This window comes from Alnus glutinosa, chromosome 6 (genome assembly GCF_958979055.1).
Source record: "Alnus glutinosa chromosome 6, dhAlnGlut1.1, whole genome shotgun sequence".
In the NCBI taxonomy this organism is placed as follows: domain Eukaryota; kingdom Viridiplantae; phylum Streptophyta; class Magnoliopsida; order Fagales; family Betulaceae; genus Alnus; species Alnus glutinosa.
This window is the reverse complement of record NC_084891.1, coordinates 28,330,822-28,353,341: the sequence shown is the minus strand read 5'-3', so window position 1 is coordinate 28,353,341 and position 22,520 is coordinate 28,330,822. Positions and strand designations below refer to the sequence as shown.

At 35.4% G+C, this 22,520-nt stretch overlaps 4 protein-coding genes across 5 annotated transcripts; 2 read left to right on the top strand and 2 right to left on the bottom strand.

The window, feature by feature from the left end:
* The first annotated feature begins 2,015 nt into the window (after window positions 1–2,015).
* LOC133871067 (uncharacterized) lies at window positions 2,016–5,332 on the top strand. The gene is made up of 6 exons (XM_062308420.1): window positions 2,016–2,313; window positions 2,400–2,448; window positions 2,559–2,685; window positions 4,039–4,109; window positions 4,217–4,289; window positions 5,100–5,332. Exons 1-6 carry the CDS (start codon window positions 2,124–2,126, stop codon window positions 5,208–5,210), a joined length of 621 nt encoding a protein of 206 aa, XP_062164404.1. The 5' UTR covers window positions 2,016–2,123; the 3' UTR covers window positions 5,211–5,332.
* A 629-nt stretch (window positions 5,333–5,961) lies between these two features.
* Window positions 5,962–7,778, bottom strand: LOC133871798 (UPF0496 protein At1g20180-like). Of its 2 annotated transcripts, none has more exons than XM_062309217.1 (2): window positions 7,647–7,778; window positions 5,962–7,393 (listed from the first exon to the last, which is right to left on the bottom strand). In XM_062309217.1, the coding sequence occupies exons 1-2, from the start codon at window positions 7,702–7,704 to the stop codon at window positions 6,318–6,320; spliced, it is 1,134 nt and encodes a 377-aa protein (XP_062165201.1). In that variant the 5' UTR covers window positions 7,705–7,778; the 3' UTR covers window positions 5,962–6,317. The 2 variants fall into 2 exon arrangements, with proteins under 2 accessions (XP_062165201.1, XP_062165202.1); XM_062309218.1 differs by having other exon boundaries at window positions 7,653–7,768.
* A 4,132-nt stretch (window positions 7,779–11,910) lies between these two features.
* Window positions 11,911–13,970, top strand: LOC133871686 (aspartic proteinase CDR1-like). Its single transcript, XM_062309108.1, has 5 exons — window positions 11,911–11,914; window positions 12,011–12,063; window positions 12,496–12,970; window positions 13,217–13,279; window positions 13,576–13,970. The coding sequence occupies exons 1-5, from the start codon at window positions 11,911–11,913 to the stop codon at window positions 13,968–13,970; spliced, it is 990 nt and encodes a 329-aa protein (XP_062165092.1).
* A 7,099-nt stretch (window positions 13,971–21,069) lies between these two features.
* LOC133870969 (aquaporin PIP-type-like) lies at window positions 21,070–22,218 on the bottom strand. Its single transcript, XM_062308284.1, has 4 exons — window positions 21,909–22,218; window positions 21,504–21,799; window positions 21,273–21,413; window positions 21,070–21,192 (listed from the first exon to the last, which is right to left on the bottom strand). Exons 1-4 carry the CDS (start codon window positions 22,201–22,203, stop codon window positions 21,070–21,072), a joined length of 855 nt encoding a protein of 284 aa, XP_062164268.1. The 5' UTR covers window positions 22,204–22,218.
* Window positions 22,219–22,520: the final 302 nt, after the last annotated feature.

Below are 22,520 nucleotides of genomic sequence, written 5' to 3'. Positions count from 1 at the left end.
TAGCTAAATGGAGGTAGCTGAACAACCTTGATAGTCATGGGGTTTGGCGATGGCTATCAATTTTTTATACGACTTACAAACCCAATACGAACACAATATGAAATTATAAAATTTGAGAAAAAAAAAAAAAAAAAAAAACTAGGCTAAACCTGTTGGCTGTTACCCTAGATTCACAATATCACATTTCGTCAATTTCCTAACCCCTCTCCAAGCTCCAACGGCGCCACCCTCTGTCTCCCCCCCAACTCCCAAGTCTCAAGGCTCAAAGTCGTCTGAACTGTCCGGCTCTCCCTCTCTCTCCAAGCTCCAGGCCGGTTTGTACTTTGTAGCCTACTTTTTGTCCTATGAGAAAAGAGTAGAAAAAGTTCAGTAGAGACATACATTCAAATTGATATATTGTTCTTCAACTCTTTTTCTTTTCCCCACATTTTTTTACAATATTCTTGGTGTAAGAAGCGAATGTTTAGAAGTCAGAGTGTGATATATGAGCCTAAATTGAAGCGACGATTTTCTTGAGTTTTTAACTTCAGATAATAATTTCTGTTAAGACCCCAAAAAAGAATTATAATTCCTGTTATGAAATTTATTTTTTTTATTATTCATTTCTTTTTATTAAATATTAAGAAGTCTAGCTCTAAGCGAAAGACCTTGATATAACTTGTTGAGACCGTTAGGCCCATGAGCTTTCCTGATCGAGAAACAGACCTACTTAATTAAATTGGGTGCAATATTAATTGATTAGAAGAAAAGTTCAGAATTTTGCTCTTGCAAGTTAGGCTATTGCATCCGGATATTTCTGCGTGAGAAAGTGTTAAATGAAGAAGAGAATGCTCTCCATAAAAAAGAAAAGAAAAGAAGAGAATGCTCTCCATTAAAAATTCGGATAATTTTTAATTTTTTCGTTATCCTAATCCTAAAAAAGAAAATTTCCTAAAAATAAAATTTGATCATTCGGGTCGTGTCGAGTTACCCGGCTTATAAATATATCGTGTTCAAGTTTCGGGTGTCAACCTGTTTAACTAATCGTGTTGGGTTATGATTGGTCTTAACGTGTTGGTAGGTTAATCTAAACCTAACACGCCAATCCGTTTTGCTACCTCTAGAACTTTGGCCACCCCATTCAACCAGTTTGAAGGTGGCCGAACGACCATTTTAATTTATTATTATTATTATTTATTTTATTATTTTTTTCTTTGTATATGACACACGTCACAATATAATTAATAATACTGCCTCACTAATTAGTAATTCCTAGTCAACTAAGATGGGCCTGCAATGCCATTTAAAAGGCAGAAAGAGGTTGCTAAATTCAAGCCCAACTAAGGAGTAGCTTTACATAGCAGAAGCCCAAAAACCAGCTTACCCTAACCAAACCCATATCCAATTAATCATCGACTCAAAGTCTGTAGGCTGTAGCGACTCAAATTTTAATCTTCGGATACTGGGGTTTGATTTTTGTGAGATTAAAATTAGATTCTAATATTTTAAAGATAAAATAATAATTTGGGAGTATTTTGGGAAAAGTGTGGATATTTATGAAAATGAATATAGGTTTATGGAACTTAATTCATTGCCCCAGATCTTATTAACGAGAAATTTATATTAGGTTATGATATTATTCCTGGAATAATTAAGTAATAGAAGATTTTACTTTGACTAACGGGTTTAGAAAATTAGTTCCTATTAAAATATTCCAAACTAAAATGCTAGTGATAATATGATTTAAGAACTGAAAAATTGTCTTCTAAGGGAATAAAATTAATAATGGCTATGTTAATAAATAGAATGATTTAAATAGTAAATTAAGAATAATAGTATTAGTGTGATTATAGTAGGGATAGAAATAAGATCAAGCTTAGTTTTATAACTATGGCTTATTATAAGATTAAGCAAAGTCATGGGTAAGTGATATAACCAAGAAAAGGATTTAAGAAAAAAATGGATAAAAGAATTGGGGCAAATTCGTATATATTATAGTTAGGGGTTAAATAAATAAATAGGTTTTTGTTAAAAAACGCCCCCTCTCCCCCTTTCCTTTTCTATGGGTACTAGGGGCGTTACAGAGTCAGAAGCACTGTCTACTCGATTCTGTTCCAAGTTCTAATAATCCCAGTTAGATTTCGATGACGGACCATAGCATCGACCAAACAGAAAACCCAGACACCTCGTTGCAGAACACTCCAACCGAACATCATCAAGAACAACAAAAAGAAGACGAGAAGTTACATCGGCTTCTGGTGCCTGATGTACGCGATCTTCCTCTCACTCCTTCCTCGGCCGTTGAATCCAACTTTGTCTCCTATTTCGCCCCAGGTTCTCTCTTCTCACAAAAATAAGGCATTGAATAATATTCATGTAAAAATCCAACCATATGAAGTTATTGTTGTTGAAGTTTACAGATTTAACGAAACCAGGACACGATCAGTACGTTTACCGACACGCGAATGGGTACATTCTGGACTTCCCAGATTTTCTTTTATGTGTTTAGTTGTTAAATTAGAGAAATTTCATTGTGTTGATGGTTGTTTTTTTTTTTATTGAAAAAAAAAAAAAAACAGACTCTGTGTGATTGGCTTGGCTCCGGCTCACGTAGCATTTAAGGATAAAGGTGGCATCACGGCCGTCGATTTCAACGTTGGGAAGTCTGATCGCAGTGTCATTAAGGTCACCGGGAAGCGCAAGAAGGTATTGATGTGTGTGTGTGACTGTGTGTGTAGACGTATGTATTTGAAAAAATTACTTTACTGTTGTAGTTGTGATCATCATTTGAATTCTGCTTTGGGTTTTGAAGGTTTTAACGATAAGAAAGGGAAGTTTCAATTTTTTTTCCCCTCTTTCTAAGCATCAAATTCATAAACTAATTAATTCTGTGTTTTCCAATGATTAGTAGTTATTTTCAAAATATTATTGAAACTTCAGAATACTGTGTGTGGCGGATACTAGAAAAGTTCTGCTGTGCAAAATATCAATCTCAAGATGACAAAGTAAATTTGAGTTTCCCATGTTTGTGCAGAAGTCAAAAAAAGTTACAAATTAAATTAGGGCACCTTTTGATGTACCACGACATTCTGTATTGTTTTTTATGCAGCGCACTAATGGGTATAGTTTGACTTAAAGATTTCATGAAGTATTGAAGTTTGAGAGTTCTGCTGTTTTATGTTATGGCAAAGACATGTACAGAACATAACAGAGTAGTTGGTTGTTAGTTTTGAAATTAGTAAAAAGTGATGATGTGATATAAAATAAAAATAATTTGTATAAAAAAGTGAAAAAGTTTTGTATTGTAGTGAATTTTTTTATTTGAATAGTAATAAAAAATTATTGATTTGATATAAAAAGTGAAAAAAGTAGGAATGTTTTGATGTTGATTGGTGGTTGAAAATATAAAAAAGTGATGAAAAAATTACATGAACAGTAACAGCACTATGCTGTTCTGTTCCGTCCCTAAACAAACAAGCCCATAATTCTTGAAATCCAAATGTGCTTTCATTGTCTAGCTGTTCAAGAAGAGGCTATAAGATAGCTTGTAGAATCTAGTTCTACTACACCATAACTTGAGCTGGCATCTTGTTAGTTGTGAGTTCTGACCATATCCAACCCATTTTTATAAGCAATTTGAGACCAATCTGCCATCCTGCTTCTGTGTAAATATTAAGTGGGTAGAAATTAGGAAGCATAGCTGCTTAGTAGCAATCTGCAATTCTGCTGAGATTACTCAATTTACTTGGCACTTCCTTAGTTACTAAATGGGTCAAGCTGATATTGTCGATATCTGGTGGATTGGTGAGTCTGGTATGGTAACCCCTTTTGTGTATCGCTTTTAATTACCACCATCAAATGCATCCGATTAAGTCATTTGTGATAGACTTCATCGATTGTACTTTTAGAGGCTGAAACTGTTGTGCTCTTTGATGTGTGACTTCAAATATGTATGAAATACTTTTTTCAGGTGCACTCTTTCTTTTTCTTCTTTGCAAGATATATTAATTCATGTCCACCTCAAAGCTTATGATTAAAGTTGGAGATGTTTTCATGCAGAATGCGCAACACTTCGAGTCCAACACAGCTTTGTGTAAAGTTTGCACCAATGATGCTTCTTACATTGTGAGGTTGAACTCTTCTTCTTTAACTCCATTTTCCTCTTTGATGTTAATTTCATTTGTATTTGCTTCTTAGTTCTTTGGATGTGAAATTAAAAGGTGTAGTGGCTTGACAGATGTTGTGTGAAAGGTTCTTTATTGGAAGTCAATGACAAGTTAATCGAGCAGCCAGGATTGCTTAATTCATCGGTGAGAATAGTTAATACCCTTTAATTCGAGTTATCTTATTATACTATGCAAAGATCACTCTAACTCAATTGTTCATATAGTGTAATTAGTATAATATCTCTCTGTCTTTACTTGTTGGGGTACTCCAAGTCCTCCTCTAGTTTGTAATCATTTTTCATATTACATTGGCTTTCTCATAGGATGATTTACAAATTTTTAAAAAATTGGAGCATTATGCTATTGCCTGGTAGTTTGAATTCCCGATTTACTATCAAATTGCTTGCTAGTTTGTACCAATCCTACTCTTCATGAACTTTGTCATTGATGCTTCAACAAACATGAGGTTGGTATTCTATGAAGCTAATCTAACCATATGCTAGTCCAACAAAGTCGAATGTACTGTTAGGTTCAGCTGTGTATAAGATTATCTAGGAGACTACAAGACAAAGGATTCAAAGTGTCTTAGTGTATTGGAAATCAGTTGATTTTGAGATGTAAGAAATAAAAAGTTTACCAGTTGGATGAGAATTGTTGGAGTGGAGGTGGTGGTCATGTAGGATTGGTGATTGTTGCACTGTTCAATGACAGGCAGTGGTGATGATATTTTTTGTTTTATTATGAGCAATAAATACTATGAAGGAGAGCCTCATGTTTTCGGAACTTCATCTCTCTTTCCACTCTGAGTTCACTCAACTGAGGACATCCTCAGTCAACATGGGCATCAATTGCCTTTATTTTTAGTTCGTGTCACTGTACAGAAGCATATATTGCTAGTTGATAATTCAAGTGCATTTACCTTTTCTTTTTCTTTTTCTTTTTTCTTTCCCTCAGGCTGATCGAGAAGGATACATAGCCATTATCATGCCAAGACCAGCAGATTGGCTCAAAATCAAAGGATCTTTTCTGGGCCTTGAAGAGTACAGGAAACTGAGAGAATGTTAGATCATTGGAATGTGATGTTACAATTAATAATGAGCCTTGAGGGATAAAAGGAGTCAAGAGAGAAGTGTTGCTCTCCATGGAAGTGCTTGATTTCGCGTTCCCCCCCCCCCCCCCCCCCCCCCCCCATCATTTCATTTGATGGCCCCTGGTGACGAGCCTGATGATGTTAATTAATGCTGCTGACATTTAAGTCATAATCGGGAAGCTTTAATTCCTCTGTATAATTTTTAATTATTTTGTCACGAAATAATTTTCACATGTTTTCAAAAATAAAAATAGAAGTCTCTTATGTTAGTATTGTGTTTCTCTTTCCCATTTAATTCTACTCTGAACCTCTTTTGCCGAGGTCATGAGTCTAGCCGAGGATCAGGAATATATTATTTGTCCTATTGTCCTTGCTGATTTTTAAGGTCAATATTTTGTTTTGTTAGTTCTAACGTGATACCATTAAAAATTTATGTGAATTTATGAGGTTAGGAATTCTTCTATAGTCTGGGAAAAAAATATTTGTATTAGTTAGCAATAATTTTCTGATTTCTGAGGGCTTACAGATTAAAGAATACCTTTTCATTGGATCCAGACCCAAGACCGTGGGCGGACTATCCAAAACTTGCTTTGTCCGAGTAGTAGAATTGTTCTTCATCACCATAGTAAATTTAAGTGCGAATTGAACAAGATGATTGGATTATGAAATTGCGTGCTCATAGTGCCCAAAAACTGAAAAATATTAATTGAATTTTATATATTTAAATGTTGTGTAAAGCCATCTTTCGGCATCAATAAATTACATTTCTTTTGGCATCAATAAATTACAATTACAAAAGAATGGCTTAGAAAAAAAAAAAATTACAAAAGAATGAACGATGCTTCAAAATAACTTGAATAAATTATACGTCTGTACAAGTTTTCCTTGCAAAACGGCAACAGCTTCGGGAGGCGTAGAGTGGAGTGGATCATCTGCAAGCTAGTCAGTCTGAATAATCTTCGTTGTTGATTGACGAAATCTATTCCACGAGATTGTGAGGAATTTCGTCTCAAATTTTGCTCTTATGGATCAACATGATCGAAGTAGTATCAATCATCATCACAAAATTAACTGAAGATCTGTCATGGTGGGCTGCCAATTATCTCTTGAAATACAAGCCTCCTGGATCTGTTTATTGTGAGAAAGCACAAGTAGATGTGTTCTTCAAGCTCTTCTAATTGTTCCATAAACCTTGATTCATTGACAAGAAACTCCCCCACAACCTCCTTCAATATTTCACATCTTCCATTCTTAACACATATACCAGCGGCAGCTTGGCAGTGCTCTACCTCGTCATGAAGCCTCCAAACCAGCCGGCTCATCGTATCGAAATCATTGATCAGTATATAAACCCCTCTGGCGGCGACATCAAGCTGCTCGCCATGTTTTTCAAGCAATCTTGTCTTAAGCCCTCCACAGCCCACCTTCATCTTCTTCGCAGATACGCCTACGGAACAAGCAAGCAGGGCTGGTGCCGCCAGAACCCCCACCGTGCTATGGATTGCAAAGATTAGCAGCATAATCAGAACAACACTATGTGAAACAACAAGACTAATCCCCCCAACCCTGTTCCAAATTCTACGAGATCTTGCCCTCCTTTTTATCTTTCTATGTTTTGTTGTTAGCCTACGGAACAACCCTACGTGGCCATCACGAAGATCACGAAAGGTTACAGGGCTGATATTTGATAATGGGTTTTTCAACTGTGCATACGCAGCAAGCTCTCCAAAAATAGCCTTGCATTGGTCACCAGTGTAATCTACAGAATCCTTCACGCTTCTGCTTAGCTTGATAACCCTTTTGATTTTCTGATAATTAGCGCGCGTTTGGTGGATGGCTTGAAGGAGTAATTCACAAATTTTACACGCTTCTAAGCTAGCTCCGAAAAAGTCAATTAGAAGGGAATGAAGATTCATGCCTTGTATCACGTCCGCTAGGGTTTCTTGCCGTGGTTCAAGTAAATTCTCGGAGAGATGCTCATAGATATCAGGAAGAACAGATGACGAAGAGCGTCTACCAATGCTTGTTCTTCCCACCTGGCCATGGACTTTGTCCCATATTTCCATGTAAGACTTTGTTCTGAAAGCTTCCACGTATTCTTCATTCACGCTTGACTTGCTCGACGACAAGTTATTGGCACTTTCCTTCCGTGATCTGCCTGAGACCACAAAACAAACAACAGTGAACAGAGAAACAAAATTAATTACCCTGCAATCACTTCTCCATTTATTATCACATATTTATATGTCAACTATATATATATAACATTTTTCTCTGTGTGATTCAAAACAATCACGCATGAAAAAAATAACCCAATATACATATCTTCAAAACATAGAAATCCATGGAGGAATTTGACAGAAAGATTTGAAATATCCTTTTGAAAAGGTAAAAAGGAGAAGAGAACAAACCACAACTTGTGAAGGGAGATTTCAACTTGTGCCAACTAATCTTTCTCATCAGGGACATGTCGAAAGAAAATATTAACCAGAAACTTGACGATCAAAAACTCCGAGTTGGATCCTATCTTCGAATATGGATTGAAAGATGCAGGTTTCGTATCTTTGGGTCTATATATATATAGAGAGAGAGAGAGAGAGAGTTTATGGCGTGGGGAGAAGCTAAGAAGAAAATAAGTTGGCAGTCACAGCACCGCCTTAATTCGTAATGGCTTTTGTTACACGTTAGTCTCCGTCGATCACACGGTGAGTTCTCTGCGTGTAAAATGCTTCGAAACCGGCCTGATCATATTTGATTCTATCTACGCTTAATATATAATATAATATATTCTCCCCTTATGCTAATATTACATTTTATTTTACAATGCTGATATGATAAATACAATCAAATTTTGAATTAGTTCTTATTAAAAAAAAAAAAAAATCAAAGGTTGATTAGTTCTAGCTATTATGTTAATATTATTAAATAATTGTAAGATAAAAATGTGATATATAGCAATTTTCAAATTAACATGACCTGATTCAACGATTGATTAGAATTGTTACGTCAGTATTAATGTAGGATAAAAATGTTATATATATATATATATATATATATTGTTAAAATTAAATTATATTTTTAACAAATGCTAATCTAATTAATGAGTGCTATTAAACATTGTGACACCAGCAAAATGAAGATATAAGATTTATCTTTAAATTAAGAATAAGAGGAAGTGATTGTTGGATATATATAATTAATGATTGATAAGTGTACGCGTTTTGCGTGAAGCACCTGTATCACATGCTCCAAAGGGATCGATGAGGTGGTCATTGATGTGGGTCTACTTTGCTGACTAAACCAGTAAGCATTCACCAAATCAGACCGATCGAGAAATGCTTACGTGCACATATATCATTCATTAACATAACAGGCAATAGCTGTCACTCATCAAAGAATTTGATCATTCTCGATCATTGACTCATGTCCCAAAACTAGTTACATACATGTCTCATAATATAATACTAGTTAGATGTGTCTCTTTGGCTATGTACGTATTTTCGCATATTAGGAGTGCATTTTTAAATAAATTGTAGAGAGTAATTTTATTTGGGAGTTAGTTTTTAAAAAATAACGGTTTAAAAAAATCATTAGTTGGATCTATCTACTTGTTTCTGTCAAGTTACATGAAAAATTATTAATTTGTTCCATAGGCTACATTATGATTTGTTCTCACTGACCCATATGAGATTGTAGCCTTCTTCTTTTTTTTTTCTCAGATTATTTTTGACCGTCCCAATTTATCTTTTTGGAGATTATAAGGCTATGTTTGTTAAAAAAAATTATTCTGTTTTATTTTTTATTTTTATTTTTTAAAATAATGATATTAACAAACAATTTGAAACATAAAATATTCTCAATTATTTTTAATTTTATGTCACACATCAAACACTTTTTTCAAAAAAAAAAAAAAATCTATCAAAAACAACAGAAAATAGATAAGGATCAGTTTCGGCCACCTCAGCAAGATTTTTAAATCCAAGCGATATTTATTATTGGATTGTCAGCTGGTTCATGCAGTGGATTGCAAGCCAATTCCAAAAATATCCTAAAATTTGGCTGGCTTTCTTTGTTTGGCATATATATAACATGATTGAAATCTATAAGTCATATCCTTGCTTTCACTCCTTCATCTCTTCAAGGCCGACACAATTTAGCCTGAGACTAGGGTTTTGCCACGTTGTGGGAGGATATACCATTCGTGGCTGATAATTATTATTATTAATTTTTTTTTTTCTATGATTGGCGTGGTTCTAGGAGTAGTGCACTAGTGATCAAAAGGGCCCCCATAAGCGACGGTTTGTAGAGGCATTCTAGAGGCGGATCTACCTATAGCAACACTTACTATACGTAGCAACTTGTAAACTTAAGAACCATAGTAGGAGAGAGAGCACCGAAAGTGGCTAGATTTTGGAGCTATTGAAGTGGAACACCAACGCAATGTCCGGCGAACGAAATACTTAGCGTTGAAGGCATAGGGGATACCACATCCGGATCTATAATTGGATCTAGAGGTCCATATATATAGAAAAAAGAAAGCACCAACTATGGAGATCCAAGCGAGAGGGAGTATGGGAGACAGATATATCAGTTGTTGAAGCCAAAACAGAGGGGTGGCGTGTGCAGGCCAAGCGCATCGTGACGGTGCGTAAACTGCACGCACAGTACTGTAAGGGGTGGAATTGGCTAGCTGGTGGATCCGGGGCCGTGAAGGTGGGGTGGTGGCACGTTGGGAGCAGTGAAAGTGGGTGCACAATATAACTGAGTCTTAAAAGATATATTTTATGGCTTGTTAACTTAAAATATTAACGATTAAGTTGAGCACCATATTAATGATTGATCCAGTCAACTTGTTTTCCGCAAAGATGATACATGAAATCCTTTTTACTGATCGATGGTTTTCAAATCTGAGCTAGCTAGGATTAGTTTTACAATTTTACTAAACTAAAAAAGAAAATTTTATTCTTTTGTTTAGTTTGATTTTATCATTTTTAGTTAATTTTTAAGATTTAATAGTCTCGGTGGCAGTGGGTGCAGCGTAACTAGACAGACATTTGCATATCATCAAATGAAAGTGATTAATAATGGAATTTTTTTTTTTTTTTTTTTTTTTTTTTGTGTGGACAAATTAAACAAGAATCAAATACAAGAACCTTGGATTTATTGATATTTTGCAGATTTTCTGAAAACCTAATTGAAAAAAGTATGAATATTTCAAACAAGCTCTTTGTAGAAGTTGATAATAAAGTAAAGAGTTGGAAGTAGAGAAAGAGAGACACATAAATTACGTGGTTAGGACATAGGCCTATATCTACCGGTTAAAGTCTTAGAGATTACATATTTTCTTGATTAAATTGATTATGTATAAAACTCTATTTATAGAGCTTTACAAGTTATTTGAATAATTTTAAATATAAATAAATGTCTTAAATTAGACTAAATAAATCCCTTAATTTAGGGTAAACAAATCACCATTAAAATCATTATAAAAAAAATTATTTCCTTGTCACACGTTAAGTCAAAAGAAAGGTTAGCATTCTAATATCATTCTGATAATTAATTTAGAATTCTTACCTTTGATAGAGAGTATAGAAAAGGAAAAGATAGAAACACGTTTTTGGAGTGAAATTTGAAGGGCCTCAAGGTTCCTTCAATCATGCATGGAAACCATGCCCGGCCAATTGGTTACTTGATACCTTATTGCATGCGTTAGAAAATTAACCTAGCTAGCTAGTGATGCTTGCAAGTTTGCACCAACCAGACGAAAAATACAGCAATAATTGAGGCCAATTAACCACAGTTTCAATCTCAAAACAATGGTTGTTAATATTATTGATGTATTTTGGAAGGTGGTTTTTTGTTTTTAGTTTGAAAAAAAGTTTTATGACGTAACATAAAGTGAAAACAGTTTTGAGTGTTTTGTATTTTATGTTGTTTGTTAATGTTTTTATTTTAAAAGAATGAAGGAAAAATGGGGAAAAAAACTTTAACAAACAAACGTGAATATATGAGAGGGGATAAATCTAATGTTAATTATAAGGGTCAAACCTAATTTTTAGGCCGACATAGATTTAAAACCTTATATAAAAAATGGACAAATTTCCTACAAACTAGTTCGTAGAAAATTTAATTTATACAACTCACATATAAAAGTGACATGTGTCATTTAAATATATGAGAAACACATGTTTTTTTTATTAATACTATTAAAAAAGCATTTGAGAAGCACATGCTATTAAAATAACATGTGCTTCTCACATATCAATGGACACATGTTAATCTTATATGTGGGTTGTATAAAATTTCCTGCAAACCGGTTTGTAAGAAATTTATGTCCAAAAAAACATTTAATTGCAGTTTCTATCTTTAGAGCATGTTTTTCCGATTATGTTTCTATATATATTTGTATATTCAATTAAAGATATGAGATATGTTATCATTCCGATCCTTTTGCAAATCAACCATTTAGATCTCACAATTCAATGGTTGATTTGTAAATCTGGTATGCATATGGACAACATACAAAATGTTTTGTATCATTTTCCTAAATATATAAGCATCGAGTATAGATTAATTATAGTACGAGAAATGCATTTTTCTTTTTCTTTTTTTTTATATATCTTTTAATTGTGTATCTGCTGTCCATCTCGATACAACTTTCTTGCAAATCATGCGATGGGTTCCACAAATCCATAATTGATTTGCAAAAGAGATTGACATCAAATGTACATGTAGCAGGTCTCTTCTAGTATATTGTTATTTTATGGTTCAACAGATTTTTTAGGTGACAGTCTAGTTGTTAGATTATATTTGGGTTACCCTAATATGGTAATTCAATCCTCATCAAATACAAATATATAGCAAGTTTTGACACTGAATTGAATATACAAATATGTAGGAACATAACTGAAGCAGGCTCTAACAAAAGTTAATTACTAAAAATTACATATTCTGTTAATATATACTATACATTAAAAATGTCTCACGTGCTTTAGATATAGAAGCATGCATGATAGAAAAACTAGATCTTCTATTCTCTAAACCATGGGAGGAAATCATGTCATGTTTACTTCACGCTTCCTCGTTGCATCTATTCTCTCCAATTATTTTATAAGTCTTTTGGCTACAGCTGCTACCAATGGTGGGTTTACCATTGAGTTAATCCGACGAGACTCTCCAACATCTCCATTTTTTCAGCGTGGAATGAGGAAAATCCATCCAAATGCCGGCCAATCAGAAGTAAGAAGATACTAAAGTCAGCATATCTTGAAGCTCTCCATGGGAACACCACAAGTAGACATCTATGCCATTGCCGATACAGGGAGTGACCTTATTTGGACACAATGTGTACCTTGTCCTGGCTGCTACAACCAGATTTATCCCTTGTTCGATCCTTTAAAGTCATCAACATATAATGACTTTTCTTGTCAATCCAAACAATGTAATATACTAAGTGGCACATGTGATGCTAAAAAACTTTGCAACTATGCTTACAAGTATGGAGATGGTACCTTAGCCCAAGGTATTTTGGCCAAAGAAACCGTTGCCTTGACTTCCACCTCAGGTGGAAAAGTGTCCGTAGACATTGTTTTTGGGTGTGGTCACAACGATACAGGGACTTTGAATGACCATGAGATGGGAATCGTTGGTTTAGGAGGAGGGATTATATCCTTTGTTTCTCAAATAGCTTCCACCATTGGCAGCAAGAGGTTCTCCCATTGCTTCGTGCCATTTGGTACTGTTAAATTGATAAAAATAGATGAATGTAATTTTTAATTTATATTATAATAACTCATTCACGTGTTAGCTTAAACTCTCTCTTAATAGCTGAGGCCCAATTCATGAAAATTTAATTGATATGAGAGAATGTTCAAACTTAGGATGACTGTTTCGATATCATGTTAAATCATTATTTATCGATCCAAAAAGCTTAAGCTTATAGAAATATATGAATTTAATAATTTAATTTTATATTTAACAGATGTTGATCCGAGCATCCCAAGCAAGATGAGTTTTGGCAATGGCAGTGAAGTTTTGGGTGATGGTGTGGTTTCAACGGCTTTAATATCCAAAGACGGCGATCATTTCTATTATGTCACGCTAAGCAGAATTAGTGTTGGGGATAAATATTTGGAGACTTGCTACACAGGGGACGTTCATCCGTCCCCTGTGAGCATTTTATTATAAAAAAATAATTTTTTATTAAAAAATTGGCTTTGATGTCCCATCAAAGCCAACTTTTTTAATAAAAATTTATTTTTTTATTATATATGGGGGATGGGGGACGGATGAGTGTCCCCCATCCAGCATTTCCCAAATATTTGCCCTATGACCTTTCAGGTTGGGTTTCCATTGGGAATGTGATTCTCGATTCAGGAACTCCGTCAATGTATCTGCCGCAAGAATTTCACGACCGCTTGGTGGCAGAAGTGAGGAAGCAGATTCCGTTGGATCCAATGGTGCTATATCTTCCACGTCTTTGCTATGACACTGCTAATCAGAAATTCGACGCACCAATATTAACCGCCTGTTTTGAGGGTGCTGACGTGCTGCTAATGCCCACACAGACCTTTATAAGCAGAGATGGTATTCTCTACTTTGCGGTGTATCCTTCTGACAAGAATGATAATGATGGATTTGGAATATATGGAAACTTTGCCCAATCAAATTTCTTGATCGGGATTGATATGGAAAAAATGACCGTCTCTTTCAAGCCGACTGACTGCACCAAATAGTACTATACTGTTTGTCAATTTCAAGTTTCGTCTCAACTCACACCCATGGCCATGGAGATAAGTTTGCATGGGGATCAACTTTTCGTGCAAATTCTAATACTTTCGTTGCATGGACCTGCCCATTGAATAATTCTCTAGGCTTTTGTTTTTGAGATGTAATCGACTACTACTTACCTTCCTTCTCTTGTTTACGTTTATCAAGTCATTAGTGGCTATATAATGCCCTGTAACGACAGAAAATATCAAATCCTATGAAAATTAAAAAGTATTTGATTTCTTCCAAATATTATTATTTATAACTTCAGAAAATGCATGAAATAGAGTAACGGTAGAAACCACTCTCACTCCCAAAAAAAAATAAAATAAAATTATATATTACATTTTTATCTTACAATTATCTCATTATATATGCTAGCATGACAATTTCAATTAATATATATATATATATATATTTTAAGCAATAATTGATTGAAATTTTCATGTCAACATTATGTGATAATTATGAGATAAAAATATAATTACTAGCATTGTTCTTCAAGTAAATATATATTTTTTTTTCTGCAGTTTAATTTTAATAATATAGTTTTTCACATGTTCATTTTAAAGTTGATATTGGCTGAAATTATCATGTCAATGTGATAATTATGAGATAAAAATATAATTACTAGCATTGTTCTTCAAGTAAATAATTTTTTTTTTCTGCAGTTTAATTTTAATAATATAGTTTTTTACATGTTCTTTTTAAAGTTGGTATTGGCTTGAGAATATTTTAAATCTTTGTTATTCCACTGTGCAAATCTTGTTTTTGCAAACATGTTCCCAAGAGGTGGCATGTAGGCAGCGGGTGGATGAACAGAGACCACCAGTGGAGAGCTGAGAGGCTGGGAAAGGTGGTGGGGTGACGCGTTGATGGATGGGGGTGGCGAAAACGAACACATCTGGCTTGGAAGAAGGAGGTGATAGACGATGGGCTAGGTCAGGCTACGCTATATATGGAAGAGACGATGATGGGCGGAGGACCGGGATGAAGATGCAGTTCGACAGTGGTGGAGAAGCGGAGGAGCATGGCCGGATGCGCGCGACAGTACTGCTAGAGATGGAGGGAAAACACAAAAACAGTTGATGGAAAAAATGAGAAAACCCATTAAAAAAACATGGTAGATCTAAAGGGGGAAGTGATGCAGGAGGAAATCAGACACAACTATAGAATTAATTGGTCTATTAATGCAAGAGAAAATCATACACAAATATAGAATTAATTGGTCTATGATGTGGCAATGAGATTTATTTGACTTAAGCAAGAAAGGAAAGGGTCAACTACTCAAGAAGAAAAGAAGAGACCTTTGGCAATTGTGATTTAGAAGATATTCTCTACCGAGTTGTCAACATCCATCAAGGGAAAGACCAAGAAGGAAAGAAGAGACTATCGACAAATCTCTTGATTCATCTTTTAAAGAATTTTCATATTTATATTTACTTTGTCGTCAAGTAATATTATAGTTATTATATTTTCCCTAATATGATAATTCTTTGGCACCAAGTATTTCCCATGAATTGAAGATATTCTTTGGCACAAAGTATTTCCATAATATGCTTATTTGTATTTATTTCAAGTCTTATGAGATTTTATTTCCTTTAGTAGTCATTTGAGCTTTATTATAAATAGGAGACATTTGTAATGGAAGAACAATCAATGAATTGAATATTGTTATTTTCTCAGAGTTCTCTCTGTGTTTTGGGATAATTTATCTGTTTTCTTCCTTGCAAACTACCTGTTGAATAGCCTGCAAAATAATCGCTATTCTGTCCGGCGTCAATTGGTATTAGAGCTTCAGCACTTTCCTGAGACGAGTTCTTCATCAGTTTCGATGGCTAATGGTCGTGGTGGTCGTCGTGGGCAGGTTCCGAATGAGGAAGCTCCGCACCGTGATCGTAACGTTCAGGATGTGATGATTGAGGATTTGTAGAGGCAAGTTGCAGAGTTAACCCAGTGTCTAGCGGCACTGGAAGTCAGCAATCGTGAGATGGAGAACTCCGATTCCGACTTCACCTTTGACAACCCGTATCACAATCCTGCTCCATTCCGGGAACAGCGTGGTCGAGATGAAGAATTTGTTGATGAAGAGTTCTAAGAAGACGAGTTCGTTGATGAGGAGTTCATACATGGAGATGTTCATGATGATGTTGAACATGAAGATGTTGAAGATCCTTCACAAGGATTCGTGGATTGGGATTCTCCACCAATTTATGATATTGATATCAAGGATAAAGATCTTGTGGGAGATTCTTTGTTGTTTGATCAAGAGAAAAAATCTGTAGTAGATTTAGATTGGGTCTCTTCAACAATTTGTGACGACATCTATCCCGACGAAGAGGATTTATTGAATGAGGTAAGTTTTCTGGTTGATGCAATAAAATTTATTGAAGAAAATAATGATTACTATGTGCTGGATAAAAGTCCACATAACGAGGAATTTCAGTTGAGTAATGAGGAAATTAGCTATGTTGATCTCATTGGAATTGAAAGATTTCTATCAAATTCACCTAGTAATAAGTTGGATGTTGGTTTTGGCGTGTTAGTTGACAATTTTAATTTTTATGGTCAAGAAAGAATTGATAATTCTTTGAAGACTTTTATGGAGTGTGAATTGGAGAAAATAAATGAAAGATGTGAGAAGATTGGTTTATTTCAATTTAGTGTGAAGCTAGTCGTTGTGATGGGTTGTAACTTATTTATCTTATGTTTCAAGTTACTTTGGTATTGAAAAATATGGGATGGAATGAATTGATCGGCCATCCAAAAGATCGAGGTAAAGAAGATTCGAATTCGAGGACAAATTCTTTCCAACCCGGTGAGACTGATGCAGGAGGAAATCAGACACAACTATAGAATTAATTGGTCTATTAATGCAAGAGAAAATCATACACAAATATATAAATAATTGGTCTATGATGTGACGATGAGATTTATTTGGCTTAAGCAATAAAGGAAAGGGTTAACTACTTAAGAAGGAAATAAGAGACCTTTGACAATTGTGATTTAGAAGATATTCTCTACTGAGTTGTCAACATCCATAAAGGGAAAGACCAAGAAGGAAAGAAGAGACTATTGACAAATATCTTGATTCATCTTTTAAAGAATTATTTACTTTGTCGTCAAGTAATATTATAGTTATTATATTTTCCCTAATATGGTAATTCTTTGGCACCAAATATTTCCCATGAATTTGGAGATATTATTTGGCACAAAGTATTTTCATAATATGCTTATTTGTATTTACTTCAAGTCTTAGGAGATTTTATTTCCTTTAGTAATCATTTGGGCTTTATTATAAATAGGAGACATTTGTAATGGAATAACAATCAATGAATTGAATATTGTTATTTTCTCAGAGTTCTTTCTGTATTTTGGGATAATTTATCTGTCTTCTTCCTTGCAAACTACCTGTTAAATAGCCTGCAGAATAATCGCTATTCTGTCCGGCGTCATGAAGGGAGGAGCGATCTCTCCCAAAAAACCCGCAAGAAGGGGTAAAAGTTTTGTCTACTAGAGAAAAGGAAGAGCTTCTTTCTCTAGAAAGAGAGAAATTAAACTTGTGTTTCTCCTCGATCTCCATTTCTGTTTAATTATAATTGAACGTATCTTAAGAGCGTATGATTTTCGAAATTGAAAAATTAGAGACCAAATTGAAATCAGACAGAAATTTACCGAGTAAATATAATTTTTTCCCCCTTTTGAGACGTCGTTGCTTGCGCACCAGGTATAGTATAATATTATAATATACATTTCATTTTTCTACCAGCCAATAAACAATAACTCGATAAATCTCTTTGAACAATGGGCAATTTAATGACCTTTTTAACCCAAGCTTCTATGGACCTATATCAATATGGATTTATTTTATTGAAACTACTGCCATGGGCTTCCGCGGGCTCGTGCTGAGGGAGAGATTGTGTATTCTATCCCTTTGATAGTGACAAAAGTTATGAATTGCATCCATTTCTATACTAATTTTTATGAGTTCTGTTACGACACCTTTTCTTTTTTCATGAGCAAATAGAAAGTGATCGAAGGGTTATAGGGCCATACGGGTCCTTTTCACTATTGATCCTAATAGAAGATAAAATGGGATGTATTAAAAATGCTTTCAAACATAATATAAGTAGCGGCCCATTTGGTGAGATGGTGCGCACAAAAATTTACTCTTCTTAAAACTTTTGAGAAAGCCATTCACCCTTAGTGTTCAAGGTCAGACACAACCTCAGTTACGAAGAAAGACAACATTCCCAACATTCGACCAAATTAAATGAACAAGTCGGCCGTGGGAATGAGTCGGGGGCTACTAATGTGGATAGAAAATAAATCTATGGCCTAAGGCTCAATAACTAATCAAAATAAAGGTTCACTCTCACAAAAGCTCAAAAGAGCATTTAGGAAGCCTCAAATCAAAGACCCCTTCTCCCCATAACTCATTCACTTCTTCTCACGAGAATTTTAAACAAAAATACTAACTTTACTATTGAAGGCTTTCTCACCCGTCATGAGTCGGGTGAAAAAGAACTACAGACAACAGAAAAGATACATGAAAAATACTATCTCATTCACTTCTTCTTCTTCATTTTTGTTTTTTTAAAGATACATGAAAAAGAACTACAGACAATAGAAAAGAAAATTACAACAAACGAATTAAAGGTTGGGCAACCCAACAATAAATACCTAAGAAAGCAAGTACGCGGAGGCAATACGTGATAACACGGGCCTATTGATTATTGATATGGATGCCAAAAACCTGGGCCATCAATAAATGTGGTTAAAAGTGTGTAAAAAGTCTAGAAGACCAAAACACTTGAGTAACAATTACAAGGTGCACAAAGAAGAAATGAAAAACACAAAGCCCAAAAATACAAAAGCGAAAAAACAAACACAACACAGCACCGATCGATTGGGAGTAGACCATGTACCAGCACTGGATGACCTCTCTCCAGTTGAGGACAACGCGAACAACCACTATCCGCCAATAGCAGAGGCGGGTGACAACTAGGGGGAGGGACGTGGCCGTCACGCATCGGTGAGTGAGAAGCACTTGTTGGCACGTGCAAATCATGATTTGTGGTAGGGTGGTCTGGAAGGAATGTGGCTGGTGTCGACGGAGGCGGAAGATGACGGGGAGTATGGTGGAGAGGCACGTATCGTTCTGAATCTAGAGCTGGAGTGTAGATTTAGGATCGAAAACTTTGACCCAAAATCCAAACCAAAGCCGGCGGAAGACCCATGGGAGGTACATTATGGAGATCATGACGAAAAGCATGAAAAACAAATCAATTGCCTCTGAAGTGGCGTATAGGGATAAAGAGAACTCTAACTAGATAGGGGTCTCATAGGAGGCATTAACCGAGGGGAAATTGAGGAAAATAAGAGAAAGAAGGGGCTTAGAGAGTTTATCAAAGGTTTTGGGCAGAGAACAGAGGTTTTTCTTACTTATGTCGCACTTTCATTTTCACTTGTATCAGTTATTTGTTCACGTGTTTGGCAAATGTTTGTACAGAATAGAGTAGTGGGTTGTTAATTTTGGAATTAGTAAAAAATGATGAAGTGATATAAAGTAAAGAAAAAAAAAATTGTATAGAAAAGTGAAAAAGTTTTGTATTATAGTAATTTTTTTTATTTGAATAGTAATAAAAAAAATTATTGATGTGATATAAACAGTAAAAAAAAATTAGAATGTTTTGATATTAATTGTTATTGAAAAATGTTAAAAAGTGGAAAAAAAAGAAAAAAAAAAAAAAAAAGGCATGAATAGTAGCAAAGCAATACTTTGACCAGGACATGTCGTTCCCAAACATAGCCTATAGAGAGCAGGATGTGTTATTCCAACATCACATCACTCTACATCAATCTTACACCAAGACAAATTGAGTGTGGAACCCATGTATATGAGATTCACATATATGAGACCTACATGTATGGGTCACACACCTTATGTATCTTGGTGTAGGATTGATGTAAGATAATATGATGTAGAAAAATTATTTCTCATAGAGAGCTGATTGGTGCACAAAAGTTGTGCAACTATTGTGCACTTTTGTACACACATGACCACCCCATGTGTTGACAAACCTACACATGTGCATGAATCTTTTCTCTATGAGATGTGTTATTCCTACATCACATTACCTTACATCAATCTTACACCAAGACACATTAGGTGTGAGACTCATGTATACCTACATATATGAGACTCGCATGCATGAATTTCACCCCTTATATGTCTTAGTGTAAGATTAATTATTTTCCTTTTCCTGTAGCATATATATATATATATATATATATGCAGAAATCCGAGAACAGGGTCGGTGATCAATCAAGTCGTACGAGGACGATCACTATTTTATTTTATTTATAGACTGGTACGAGGATGATCACAATACAGTCGAGAAAGGACAAAAAAAATAAAATAAAATAAACAAATCACATACACTCGTACGCATAAAAGAATAAATAAAAATCACAACAATCATTTTTAATCGCTATTCAAACAAATATATATATTTACCAAACATACCCTTTCTTTTTGTTTCGAAGGTTACCGCAATCCAATCAGACGTCCAAAATTTGGCATTTTATGTATATACAATTCTTTGTTGTGACATATGGGAGGCATCCGATTAAATATGTATTCTTTGTCAAACAGCCGATATTCTTTTTCAAACTTTAACTTATGTTGCTCATTTCTTTCTTTCGATCTTTTTTTCTATTAAAATAAGGGAAAAAGGGGAGGGGGATGTTGCTCTTTCATTTCACGTCGGTGTATATTATATTATATATATATATATTAGACGCACAAATCCAATATGTGAGAACAGGACACAGAACGAGAGATAGTGTAGCCCCACAACAAAGATCGTAACCATCAATCATGTCGTACGAGGATGATCATGACTATCTTATTTTATTTTATTTTGTAAGATTAGTACGAGGATGACTATACGTACACACGAGAAAGAACAAACAAAAACAAAACAAAATATATCACATACACCTGGACGCAGACATCTACGAGCTAGAGGAACAAACTAAGAAGTGAGGAGAAATATTGGCCTATTTGGTGGGGTTGGTGGTGAACGATCCCAAAGCTTTGATGGCAGCCGTGGCTCTCAGAATAAACTGATGATATAGCGCTGCAGCAAGCGCTCCCACAAAAGGTCCCACCCAGAAAATCCACTGTTTATCACCATCACCACCTCAGTCAACAACAAATCAAATCAAAAGTCTCAATTAATTGATGGAGCTAAAAAACTGACCTGATCCTCCCAAACTTTGTCGCTGTTGTAGATTAAAGCAGTCCCAAAACTCCGAGCTGGGTTTATTCCTGTGCCTGTGATGGGGATGGTCGCCAAGTGCACCAAAAATACGGCAAACCCAATTGCCAAGGGAGCCAAAACCTACAATTTTAACACACAAATATTTTAGTTATTATAAGTACCGCCCAGGTTGGCGTTAAAAAATTCCAACTAATCTACTTAATTACGTACTGGGACGTGGGAATCGCGGGCGTTTCGCTTAGGATCCGTGGCAGTGAAGACTGTATAGACAAGTACGAAAGTCCCAATAATCTCAGCTCCTAAAGCGGTTCCCTTGGAGTAGCCCGGAGACACGGCGTTAGTGCCACCTCCAAGAGCGTCGTAGTAGTCCTTCATGATGCCCTTCACCAACGCTACTCCACATATTGCTCCCAAGCACTGAGCCACTATGTAATAAATCGCTCTTATTAACGAAATCTTTCGTGCCAGGAATAAACCGAACGTCACGGCTGGATTAATATGACCACCTGTACTCATATCCAGAAGAATATATATGGCTAAGCATATATGTCGTAAAAAATCTATAAAATAAATTTAATAGAGAAGAATATGCATGAGGGGCCGGTACTTCGGAACCTGATATTCCTGCAGTGCTATAAACAAGGATGAAAATCATGCCCCCAAAGGCCCAAGCGACGCCCAGAAGGCCAACTGTCTCGCATGGATCGGTTTGCTTCTTGTAACCGATAACGGTGGCAACAGTTATGTAGAGAAAGAGAAGGGTCGCAATGAACTCTGCGATAACTGCTCTGTAAAGGGACCAGACAGCAAGCTCTTTTGCGTCAAAAAGTGGAGCTGGTGGTGGGTCAACGTAGTCTCTGATCACAGGCTGAGAAGCTTCTCCTTCTTCAGTACTCACTTCCTTGGACATCTTTATAAATTTTTTAAAGGCAAAAGTTTAGAGCATGTAGTTGATTAGCAGCTCTTGATGTTATTATCTTCTCTTTGCATGTTCTACGCTGCTGAAGACAACGAGAACTTGATGAGGCCAGGGAGTGTGAGTGCAAGATTGAATTTATGTGTGCGTGATAATGGAACAAAATGTGATGCTGGCAGGGAATCTTTTCTAGTCCCAGTTCGAGATTATTGCAAGCTGAAGTGTAACACGTACCCTGCGTCTCATTTTCAAACGGGACAAAAGAATTTTTGTATTTTTATTTGATAAGAATGTTCTCGTAAAATCAAAAG